Here is a 12,214-nt window from a genome sequence, read left to right on the forward strand (position 1 = left end):
GCCACCCTCACTAAGAAGCCATATCCCAAATAGAAGCCAATACCTCTTGTGATAATCTCAGCTTCTACATCCCTGTAAAGGACATGCCTGGTTATGATTTTTCTCACTCAGGGAAGCCCAAAGCTTCAGTCCTTCCAGTCTAGACTCCACTTACCAATCAAATGTCATTTTATCATATTCTCATTTGATCACAGCAGTGTTACCTAATAACACGGCTGACATTCCACTTCATCAGACTTCCAGGGAACAGAGCTAAAAGCTGCTTAACCCAAGGCCAACTTCCCAGGTAAAAGAGAATGGGTTTTGTTGAAGCTTTACTCACATGAACAATGAATTTTTCAATCTCAGTGTTTCAATCCCCAAAATGGTACTAGCAAGAAACTAGAAATGTATTTGGACAAATCCATGAATTGGCTGGCTAGAACTGGCATCTTAGCAATAAGCTGGCCAGAAAAGTCTGTCTTCACAGAGAAAAGTTATTTCCTCTCAACATTGTAATTGCCGAGATCCCTATGAGGAATGCACTATTAGGAGAAATAGAGACCTACTTTTCTCTCCAGAAACTCCTGTCTGGATAGGTTCTTTGAGAGCTGGGATCAGAGAAGGGATAGCACTTCCCCAGGAGACTCCCCCTATGGACTTTACTTTTTCCACTAATACGCATCCTTGGACTGTGAACTACAGACTACCCGGTTGTCAAAAAGCATCTAGGCAACAAAAGAAGGCAGAAATAAGCTGTGATGAATGTCCCTTGGGCATCTGTTTCACTATCTTGTGAACAATATCGTCAATTTTAAAGGAACAATTTTAAAAGGACAATAATGCTTATACCCATTAAACCCAGAGTTAACAAGGATATGGGGCCAGAGAAGAAATATTTGAGAAGCAGCTTGAGGATGCTCTCACACATCCTAAATATCAACAAATCTACATGGAAGTACTGGTTCATAATAGAAAGAATTTAATTAAAGACTAGAAATGTCAAGTCTAATTCTAAGATATAAACACACTCATTTGGAATGGTGTTTCTCACTTATCCTAACTGCAAAGATAACAACTTGGCTACCCCAAGTCTGTTAATGAAACCTAAATGATATCAGAGTTCCTGCTGTGGCTCAGCAGTAAAGAACCTGACTAGTATCCATGAGCATGCAGGTTCAATCTCTGGTCTTGTTCAGTGGGTTAAGAACCTGGCATTTGCCATGAACTGTGGTGTAGGTCATGGACATGGATCAGATCTGGCGTTACTGTGGCTGTGGCATAGGCTGGGGAGCTACGGCTCCAATTCAACCCCTAGTCTGGGAACTTCCATATGCTGCAGGTGTGGCCCTAAAAAAAGGCAAAATAAATAAATAAATAATATTGATAGTGGCTTTGGAAAATGACAAGTGTGTGCATGGCAAAATAATTTGCTATAGCTGCAACCATTAGGTACATAGTTGAGGTAACTTAAGGAAAGCCCATGAAAACACTAATTAAACTGACTGCAGAGTTTTAATTTTTTTTTTAATGGCCACATCCATGGCATATGTAAATTCCTGGGCCAGGGACTGAAACCGAGCTGCAGCTGGCAAGCTATGCCACAGCTGTGGCAACACCAGATACTTCAACCCACTGTGTCACAGCTGGAACTTCAAGAGTTTTAATTTTTATTTCTTGTTTACCAGCAATCATTACACAGAAGTGATATGAAGCAAGTCAATGAACAGATTTGCAACCGTATACATGGTTGTAGTTAAACTGCATAACTGAATGGATTCTAGAGTATTTAGCAATTCATAAAACCTATGGGCTAAGAGTCTAGAATGGGAGCCTGGTTATAGCCCAAAGCTGATTTCAATTAAGTACCTAACAAGTACTTAAGATTCTACTGGGATGAGCAAAAATTAACCTACTTGGGCAAACTGGCTTATGAGAATGGATAGAGATGTTCTTAAATATCTTACATTTGATCAGAGTCCATGTGTCCAACCATACACTGCTGCTATCCTGAAAGGAGACAGGAAGCTGTGACTTTCACCCTCTCTTCCCCACCCCCAATTTCTATCTAGCCTCTTTTAAAACCCTCACAGATGGGCTTACATTACTATTAATATGAGGACACTGATCAGTCCAAGAAATAAGACTTAGTGATCTTGACATTGGGGGCTTGAAAAGAAATGGCCACCTTTCTAACAGGAGTTTCATAGAGAGGAAACAGCAGGAGACAGAGACAACAGGAAAGAAAGAATTAAAATGAATATCTGAAAGTTCTAAGCATGAGTCTCTAGAAAGGGCCCTCCAAGAACCAAATGCAATTGACCAAGGCACAGCATATCATGAAATTTCAAAACACAGTAAGAAAAGCAACTGGAAGAGCTTCCAAAGACAATGTGTCACATATAAAGAGAGAAGAAAAACATTTTTAGACATGAGACATTAGAAAATAAAAAAACCTATTTCACATACACCCTTCCCCCAGAAAGCTACTGGAGTATATGCTCCACCAATATGAAGCAACAAATCAAGAAAAAGGAAGGCACAGGGGCTGAGCCAAGCAAAGGAGACAGATGACAGACATTCCCAGGAAGAAGCTACAGCTGGGATGCACCAGAGTACAACCTGGTTGGGGCTGGAAGCAGGTCTCCAAAAAAAAGAATGGAACCGAGAATGTGATGTTTGACTATTTTGAGAAGAGTTTTAGAGTGATGTCACAAAGTTTGCACCTGTGTTAGTGACTGGCTATTTGTAAAACATAACCAAGAAAGGCTGAGAGTCCACAATAGACAAAGAATCTACATAAATAACTCAGAAAAACTGACAGAAGACTTGAATAGGCTTTACAAAAGAGGAAATCCAAATTAAAACTATAATGAGATGCCTTACAAAAGAGACAAACTAAATGCTCATAAGGATGTGAAGCAATAGGAATTTCTTTTTTTGGTCTTTTGTCTTTTTAGGGCTGCACCCATGGCATTTGGAGGATCCCAAGCTAGGGGTCAAATTGGAGCTGTAGCCTCTGGCCTACGCCAGAGCACAGCAACGCCAGATCTGAGCAGCATCTGCTACCTACACCACAGCTCAGGGCAACACCAGATCCTTAACCCACTGAGTGAGGCCAGGGATCGAACCCACATCCTCATGGTTCCTAGTCGGATTCGTTTCCGCTGCACCATGACGGGAACGCCAGGAATTCTTATCCACCACTGGTCGGAGAGTAAAATGGCTGTACCCCAAAAGAAATGGTTTGGCATGATACACATTATACAGCAAATTCTACCATGAGGCACCAGGAGAAAGGTGTATGTATGTGCTTACTTATGCTGGAAATTATATATTTATATTTGTGCGATACTTTAATTCTTAAAAATCTTCCTAAATTTAAGTAACACAGGGACAGGGATTTCCTCTTGTGCATAACACTGTGAACCTGATTAGCTATACAAGAAATATTGTAAACTCAAACTGAATTGGAAAATATTAATACAGTAATAGATAATTTAGCAGAAAAACATTTTTAAAAAGGAAAGGAAGCAAAAGTTCATAGACCTATGAAAAATGTCCAATCACACTAATGATGAAAGAAATAAAAATTAAAAATTATAAAACAATAGTGAAATACTATTTTTTGATATAGACAAATATTAAAATAATCATAATACTCAAAGCTACAAAAACACAGTGAGAAAGATCCTCTCACAGACCACTTGTACAAGTGTAACATGATACACAGATGCACTAATTGTATGGTATTTCTGGAAATCAATCTGACATAGGTTGAGCCTTAAAAATACAGATATGTCTGACAGGAAAAACTAGTGGAATTCCAGTTTTAAAGACTAAACCAAAATATAACTTAAAAAGGTGAGATAAAATTATTTATAAACTATTAATTATGGATTAATACAAAATATTAGCAACAACCAAATAAGCAATGGGGTAAGAGTTTAAATGTATTTTAGGACCTCTATAATATAGGTTGAATAGATATTAAAATGTGAGATTTTAAAAGAATTGATATCATCACAGAAAAATGTTAATAATGTTAAGTAAAAATGCTGGAATATAGAACTATAAAAAGTATGATTTCAATTCTTCTAAACATATATGTGCGCATGTATATATATATATGTCTATATACAATACATACACACATATGTAGAAGGTAAAATTGTTACAGCAGAGCACACAGATTAGTTAGTATTCAAGAGACTATTGTAGTTTTTATCAAGGTTTGTTAAACTTTCTCTACTTTAATATTTTTAAGAGTCATAATAAATATCTCCATTTATACTTACCAGATCAATATTTTGCATTATATCCTGAAATGAAGGATGAGTTCGAAATTGTTCAAAGAGATCGCGTTTGTAAAGCAGTGCATACACCAAGTTTGGATTGTGATGAAGAGAATTTGTCAGGCAGGAATTGATGATCTCTAACATCATTCGAATCACTTCTTCAATGACATTTAGGTCTTGTGCCTGATAAAGAAAGGAAATCCCTATAGTCAGTGTTTTTCTACTTGTCACAGAATTAATTAGAATGAGGGCAACTGCTTTACAATTGTAATAGCATTGGAAAGACCACAGAAGAACCCATTAAGATTATTTTTGTCAAGAATTTCTAGAATTTTATCAGTTACTAAAGGATTTGAGTAAAAAATCTTTTGAATACTACAAAGCCACAGTCATCAAAACAGTGTGGTACTGGTATCAAAACAGACAGAGAGACCAATGGAACAGAATCGAGAACCCGCAAAATAAACCCTGACACCTATGGTCAACTAATCTTTGACAAGGGAGGCAAGAACATCAAATGGGAAAAAGAAAGTCTATTCAGCAAGCATTGCTGGGAAACCTGGACAGCTGCATGCAAAGCAATGAAACGAGAACACACCCTCACACCATGCACAAAAATAAACTCAAAATGGATGAAAGACTTAAATATACGACAGGACACCATCAAACTCCTAGAAGAAAACATAGGCAAAACACTCTCGGACATCAACATCGTGAATATGTTCTCAGGTCAGTCTCCCAAAGCAATAGAAATTAGAGCAAAAATAAACCCATGGGACCTCATCAAACTGAAAAGCTTTTGCACAGCAAAGGAAACCCAAAAGAAAACAAAAAGACAACTTACAGAATGGGAGAAAATAGTTTCAAATGATGCAACAGACAAGGGCTTAATCTCTAGAATATATAAACAACTTATACAACCCAACAGCAAAAAAGCCAATCAATCAATGGAAAAATGGGCAAAAGACCTGAATAGACTGTTCTCCAAGGAAGATATACAGATGGCCAGCAAACACATGAAAAAATGCTCAACATCGCTGATTATTAGAGAAATGCAAATCAAAACTACCATGAGATACCACCTCACACCAGTCAGAATGGCCATCATTAATAAACCCACAAATAACAAGTGCTGGAGGGGCTGTGGAGAAAAGGGAACCCTCCTGCACTGTTGGTGGGAATGTAAACTGGTACAGCCACTATGGAGAACAGTTTGGAAATACCTTAGAAATCTATACATAGAACTTCCATATGACTCCACAATCCCACTCTTGGGCACATATCCGGACAAAACTCTACTTAAAAGAGACACATGCATGTTCATTGCAGCACTATTCACAACAGCCAGGACATGGAAACAACCCAAATGTCCATCAACAGATGACTGGATTCGGAAGGTGTGGTATATATACACAATGGAATACTACTCAGCCATAAAAAAGAATGACATCATGCCATTTGCAGCAACATGAATGGAGCTAGAGACTCTCATACTGAGTGAAATGAGCCAGAAAGACAAAGACATATACCATATGATATCACTTATAACTGGAATCTAATATCCAGCACAAATGAACATCTCCTCAGAAAAGAAAATCATGGACTTGGAGAAAAGACTTGTGGCTGCCTGATGGGAGGGGGAGGGAGTGGGAGGGATCGGGAGCTTGGGCTTATGAGACACAACTTAGAATAGATTTACAAGGAGATCCTGCTAAGTAGCATTGAGAACTTTGTCTAGATACTCATGTTGCAACAGAACAAAGAGTAGGGAAAAAAAAATGTAATTGTAATGTATACATGTAAGGATAACTTGATTCCCTTGTTGTACAGTGGGAAAAAAAAATTTAACAATGAAAAAATCTTTTGAACTTAGTATAGTGATACATATAAATTTCATGTAATAAATTATAGACTGGCCAATCTAGAAGGAGATTTAGAATTTATTCAGCCCTTCAATTAATAGAGCCTAATTTGTACTCTTATCACTTTATCACCCTAAATCATTAGACTTGCACAATATAAAGTAGTGGCAGGGTCTTGCCAATTCTAAGAAAACTGTCTAATTCAGAATATAACCTTGTTTTTCTTCACTGTCATTCCAATGTTCAGATTTACAGACAGAAAGCCTATTACTTTGCTTCTGTTTCCTCAGAGTTAATGGTCTTTGGGATTCTGAACATGAAATCGTTGTAAGACAGCAAAACTCAAAGCAAGAACAATGGAAAGAGTAAAAATACATGCGAATACCACACTCTCCTTCTCCTCCTGATTTTCTAAATTATGTTTGACAGTTGAAGCCAAAATTATGCCGATGTCCGATGTGGATCTCAATGGAAGTAAAGGAACACCTGAGACAATTGTATTATAAACCAGGGAGAGCAAAGGGATTTAAAGAGGGGAAGGTTTCTACATCTCACCTGAATGGGGAAAATGTCAATGTTACTAGACTGTGGTAAGTTACGCATGTAAAACATATGGAACAAATCTATACAAAGAGCTAGTGTACATAAAATACTACCAATACATAAAAACAAAACACTAAAAAAAAATGTTCAGGTATCCACAGGAAGGCAGGAAAACAAGACAGATGAGAAGGAAACAAGGAACAAACAGAAAAGAAGGTAAAATGGTAGACTTAAGCTCTAACATATCAATTATTACATTAATTGTAAACAGTCTAAATACAATAATTAAAACTCAAAGAATGACAGAGTGAATAAAAACCATATGCTCCAACTATATGCAGTCTATAAGAAACTTCATTCAAATGGAACTCATTTTAAGTAAAGTTAGATGGAAAGTAAAAGTACGGAAAAAATATATCATGCAATTATTAATCAAAAGAAAGCAGTAATGGCTATATTAATATCAGATAAAGTACACTTCACTTCAAAGACTGTATGGCCTACAAAATGAAAAATATTTACTATCTGGTTCCTTATAGAAAAGACCACCCTTGGTCTAACAGAGAAAAAGGTATACTTATTTCCATAAAATTTACCTCCACTTGTATTATTTTAAGCAGAATGTCCAGCTTTAATTTCATTAAAAATTTGAGACAAAAAAGCAAGTAAAAACAATCCATGTCCAAGAGACAAATAATCAGAAGATTTAGAGTTATACAGATACTGAAAATATCAAATAAGGAATTTGAAAGAACTATGATCTACAAAATCTACTATGAGTCTACAATATGTTGCACTGATGGGGAATTTTAGCAGAATTGAAAACTGTAAGAAAGTAAGAAATGGAAATGCTAGAATTAAAAAAGCTGGTAATAGAAGTGAAGAATGTCTAGACAGGTTCAACAGTAGACTTGAATCTTTTAGAGATAATGGCTGAGTATTTTCTTTTTTTCTTCAAATTATAGTTGATTTATGATGATGTGCCAACTTCTGCTGCATTTTCTTAAAACAACAAAAGAATCAAACAACAGATCCAAGAAGCTCAGAATAACCCCAAAGTATTCCCAAAGCACACACTTCCCTATAAAACAACAACAAAGACCAAACACCTAGATACATCATATTCAAACTACTGAAGACTAAAGAGAAGAAGAAAATCTTGAAGGCAGCTGAAGAGGAAAAAGGAAAAAAAAAAAAAGATTAAATACAGAGTCATAAAGCCAAGAGACGTCACATGAGAAATTATGCAAGCCAATCTATTTGGAGTGGCATCATTAAAGTGTTGAAATAAGAGTCAAGCAAGAATTCTATAACTAGCAAAATATCTTTCAAATACGAAGGTGAAATAAAGACTTTTTCAGACTGAAAGAAGTTGAGATAATGTATTACTTGTGCAGTTGCACTGTAAAAAATGCTAAAGGAATTTCTTCAGACAAGAGGAATATGAAGCCAGATAGAGCTGTGGATATACACAAGGAAATAAAGGCATTTTTATTTGAAATCATTCTAAAAGTAAACTGGCATTCCTGTCGTGGGGCAGAAGAAACGAATCTGACTGGGAACCATGAGGTTGTGGGTTCAATTCCCGGCCTTGCTCAGTGGGTTAAGGATCTGGCGTTGCTGTGAGCTGCAGTGTAGGTCACAGATGCGGCTTGGATCTGGCGTTTCTGTGGCTGTGGCTGTGGCCGGCAGCTGTAGCTCTGATTCAATCCCTAGCCTGGGAACCTCCATAGGCTGTGAGTGCAGCCCTAAAAAGCAAAAAAAAAAGAAAGAAAGAAAAAAAAAGAAAACTGATTTCAGAAGCAAAATAGCAGCAATGTATTATAGGTTTATAGTTCACATAAAATATGTAAAATTTACCACAACATTTTCCTACTAATGGGCATCCAATTTAGTTTCCTGTTTCCATGAACAAGGCTGCAATAAGCATCCTGGTAGATTTGTTGTTATATATGGGCACTTTTGTTTCTCTGGGAGAGATTCCAGGAGAAGGACTGCTGAAAAGGTTGTATTTGTAATGTTAGCAGATGTTGCCAGACTTTGCTCAAGGAGCGATGGCAACATATTTACACTGACAATGTAGGAAAGCTCTAGCTTGCCCTCATTTTCTCCCAAGTATAATTGTTATTTTATTTTTACTTTTTAGGGCTGCATCTGTGGCATATGGAAGTTCCCAGACGAGGGATCAAATTGAAGCTGTAGCTGCTGGCCTATGCCACTGCCATGGCAATGCCAGATCTGAGCTGCTTCTGCAACCCACCCCACAACATGTGGCAACACTGGATCCTTAACCCACTGAGCAAGGCCAGGGATCAAATCCAAATCCTCATGGATATCAGTTGGGTTCTTAACCTGCTGAGCCACAACAGGAACTCCCCAACTGTTCTTTTAATATTCACTGCCTGAAAGATTCATCAGTTTTTGACAGTTATGTCAAAATTTCCCATAATATCACCAGATCCTTAACCTGCTGAGCCATCAGGGAACTCCCACTTCCACTTATGTTATTATTGATATCTTTGGAATTTGTATCTATCATCTTATTTTACGACCTTATATCAGTTATCTACTGCTGTGTAACAAGCTACAGGCATATCTCATTTTATTGCACTTCACAGATACTGTGTTTTTTACAAATGAAGGTTTGTGGCCACCTTCTCTTATCAGATGATAGTTAGCAGTTTTTGGCAATATTTTAAAATTAAGGTATGTACATTTTTTTTAGACATAATGTTATTGCACACTTAATTGACTTAGTGTAAATATAAATTTTATATGTAATGTGAAAGAAAAAAATTTGTGATTCACTTTATTGTGATATTCATTTTATTGTAGTGATTTGGAACCAAACTTGCAATATCTCTGAGGTATGCCTGTACTTCAAATCTTAGCAGCTTAGAAGAGCAGTGATCATTTGTTTGGCTAACAATTCGGGCTGACCTTGGTGAGAACAGTTTGTCTCTGCTCCATGTGGCTTCATGGGGCTGCTTGACTGGGAGCTGGAGAAGCTATTTTTACGATAGCTTGCTATCATAAAATGGTGGGCAAGTTGGTGCTGGCTGTGAGCTGGGGGCACAGCTGGGGGTGGGGAATCTTCTTCATATGGACTCTTCTGGGCTCCATGAGCTTCCTCAGGGTGTGAAGGTTCCAAGAGATCTAATTTTGGCACTCACTTGGTGTCACTGCCACTTAAGAGTTACTACCAATGGTGCCACACATTATTTACTGAGGAGTGGCAAAGTTCTAATAAAAGCATGTGAGGCAGAATATATGAGACAAAAGATGGTGTTGCCATCATCTCTGGGATGGATAATTTGTCACATTTCTGTTTACCACCCTTTATAAATTTACCTCTTCCAAACCTGTCTTCCCTTTCTAGCCTCTCTTGAATTAATAAGGCTTTTTATTACCTTGGCTCCTCTTCTTCTCTGCTGGGTTACTGGCTAAAGACAGCATATTTCTATTCTCACAGAGGTAGCCCTTAAAAATTTAACATACATACCCAACTTTAAAAATACTGATATTTAAATAAGAAAGAAAGAAAGTAAAAAGGACATTCCCCTGTGCACGGTGGCTTAAGAATCTGGTGTTGCTGCAGCTGTGGTGCAGGTTTGATCAGTGGCCCAGGAACTTCCACATGCCACATGTGTAGCCAAAAAAAAATAAATTAATTAAAAATAAATAAAAAAATAAAAATAAAAATGCTATTCCCCTCCTGAACAAGATCCAAGGAAGTTAACACACTTTCACTTCTCCTTGAACAGTAAGCCCCTGACTCCATCCTCCCTTGCTTTTTTTTATAGTTGCCTAGGTTTTAAATTTCATCTTTAATAAAACCCTATAAACTGTTTTCTTTAAAAGTCAACGGTTGTAATAACCTGTGTGGGAAAAAAGAATGGATAGATTCATATGTATGACTGATTCACTTTGCTGTACTCCTGAAACCAAGACACTATAAATCAACTATACTCTGATAAATTGAATTTTTTAAAAAGTCAAGGGATAACTAAATTTACATATGAATTTTAGCACATAGCACTGTTTCTGGCACCCCATGCCTCTACATATTTACTTTTTCTTCTCTTTGAAGTATGTCCTTTAGTAGTGCTTTCAATGAAGTTTAAGGACAAGAAACTCTTTTAATCCTCGTGTGGCTGAAATATGTCTTTATTTTGCATTCACTCTTACATTTTATTTTATCTCAGTATAAACCCAAGCTGCAGCAGTGACAATACTGGATCCTTAACCCACTGTGCCACAAGGGAACTCCTACAGTTACTTTCTTCTACATTTTAAAGATACTTCTGCATTTTAAAGAAAGTTCCCTTTCTCCTGCCATCTATTTTTGCCATTGAGACGTTTACTGTATATCTATTATTTCCCTGTAGATAATCTTTCTGATAGTTTTTAAGATTTACTTTCCATCTTTTAACACTCCGGAGTTTCACAATCATGTGCTTTAGGTGTTATCTTTATCCTGCTCCATATTCAGAGTGTACTTTTCATCTGACAACCAAGTCTCTTCCATAAAGATAATTTTGATAATTTTTTCCTCATTATGTTCAACTTACTAACTCTGCCTGTTTAGAATTTATTGTCTACTGAGCTTTCAGTTTTAATGACCATATTTTTCATTCTAAGCTTTCTAATTAAAATGTTCTGAGTCATGTTCTTGCTTTATTTCTCCCTGTTTTTATTCCATAATTATTTATTCTTCTTAATGAATATTATATCCCTAATTATATTCATAATATAATGAATATTATATTCATTTCTGAGGATACAAAAAATACTTAAAATAATTTTGAAATTATTCAGTTCATTTTTGAATCTCTTTGGACAAATTTACTGTAATCATGATCATGAATACATTGGCTGTCTTTCTTAGCATTTAGCCAGATTTCAGTGCATTTTGGAATTTTGGTGATGTAGGTTCATCTAATGTGGCCCAATTCCCACCCCAACCCTCCCACAGGTCATTCAGTAGCTTCCTAGAGCCCCCTGAAACTAGGTCTCACTGTTGGTTATGTCAGGGCTGCTGCCCCGCAGTCACATTGAAGGTAGCATGGGCAGCGTCCATCACCAAGACACAGGGCTCAAAAGATCCCATTGCGAGGCTGGTTCTGTGTCCTCCCACCTCCCTAGACATAGAACTTAATAGTCATTATTACCAGTACCTCTATTCAGAATTCTTTCTTTCTTTCCTTCTTTCTTTCTCTCTCTCTTTTTTTTCTTTTTGTCTTTTTAGGGCTGCACCTGTGGCATATGGAAGTACCCAGGCTAGGGGTTGAATCAGAGCTAGCTACAGCTGCTGGCCTAAACCACTGCTCATGGCAACGCCAGACCCTCAACCCATTGAGCGAGGCCAGGGATCGAACCTGCATCTTCATGGATACTAGTCATATTTGTTTCCACTATGCCACAATGAGAACTCCCCAGGATCTTTTAAATAAGTGATCTCAATGAGTGATCTATTCTAGCTTTCAACTTCCAGCAGGGAACCTGGCACTAATGTGCTGCCTCTCATTGGGC

The 12,214-nt window shown here is 37.2% G+C and overlaps 1 protein-coding gene across 3 annotated transcripts in view; it reads right to left on the reverse strand.

The window, feature by feature from the left end:
- DYM (dymeclin) overlaps nt 1-12,214 on the reverse strand; it is a 387,283-nt gene that overhangs the window by 80,085 nt on the left and 294,984 nt on the right. For 2 of the 3 annotated variants that reach the window (XM_047764400.1, XM_047764407.1), the window contains exon 15: nt 4,278-4,460. The exons of the other annotated variant lie outside the window; for it this stretch is intronic. In XM_047764400.1, coding sequence (XP_047620356.1) covers nt 4,278-4,460 — 183 coding nt within the window. The remainder of the gene's footprint in view (nt 1-4,277; nt 4,461-12,214) is intronic. 3 annotated transcript variants of the gene reach the window in all.

This window comes from Phacochoerus africanus, chromosome 2, assembly GCF_016906955.1.
Source record: "Phacochoerus africanus isolate WHEZ1 chromosome 2, ROS_Pafr_v1, whole genome shotgun sequence".
Classification (NCBI taxonomy): domain Eukaryota; kingdom Metazoa; phylum Chordata; class Mammalia; order Artiodactyla; family Suidae; genus Phacochoerus; species Phacochoerus africanus.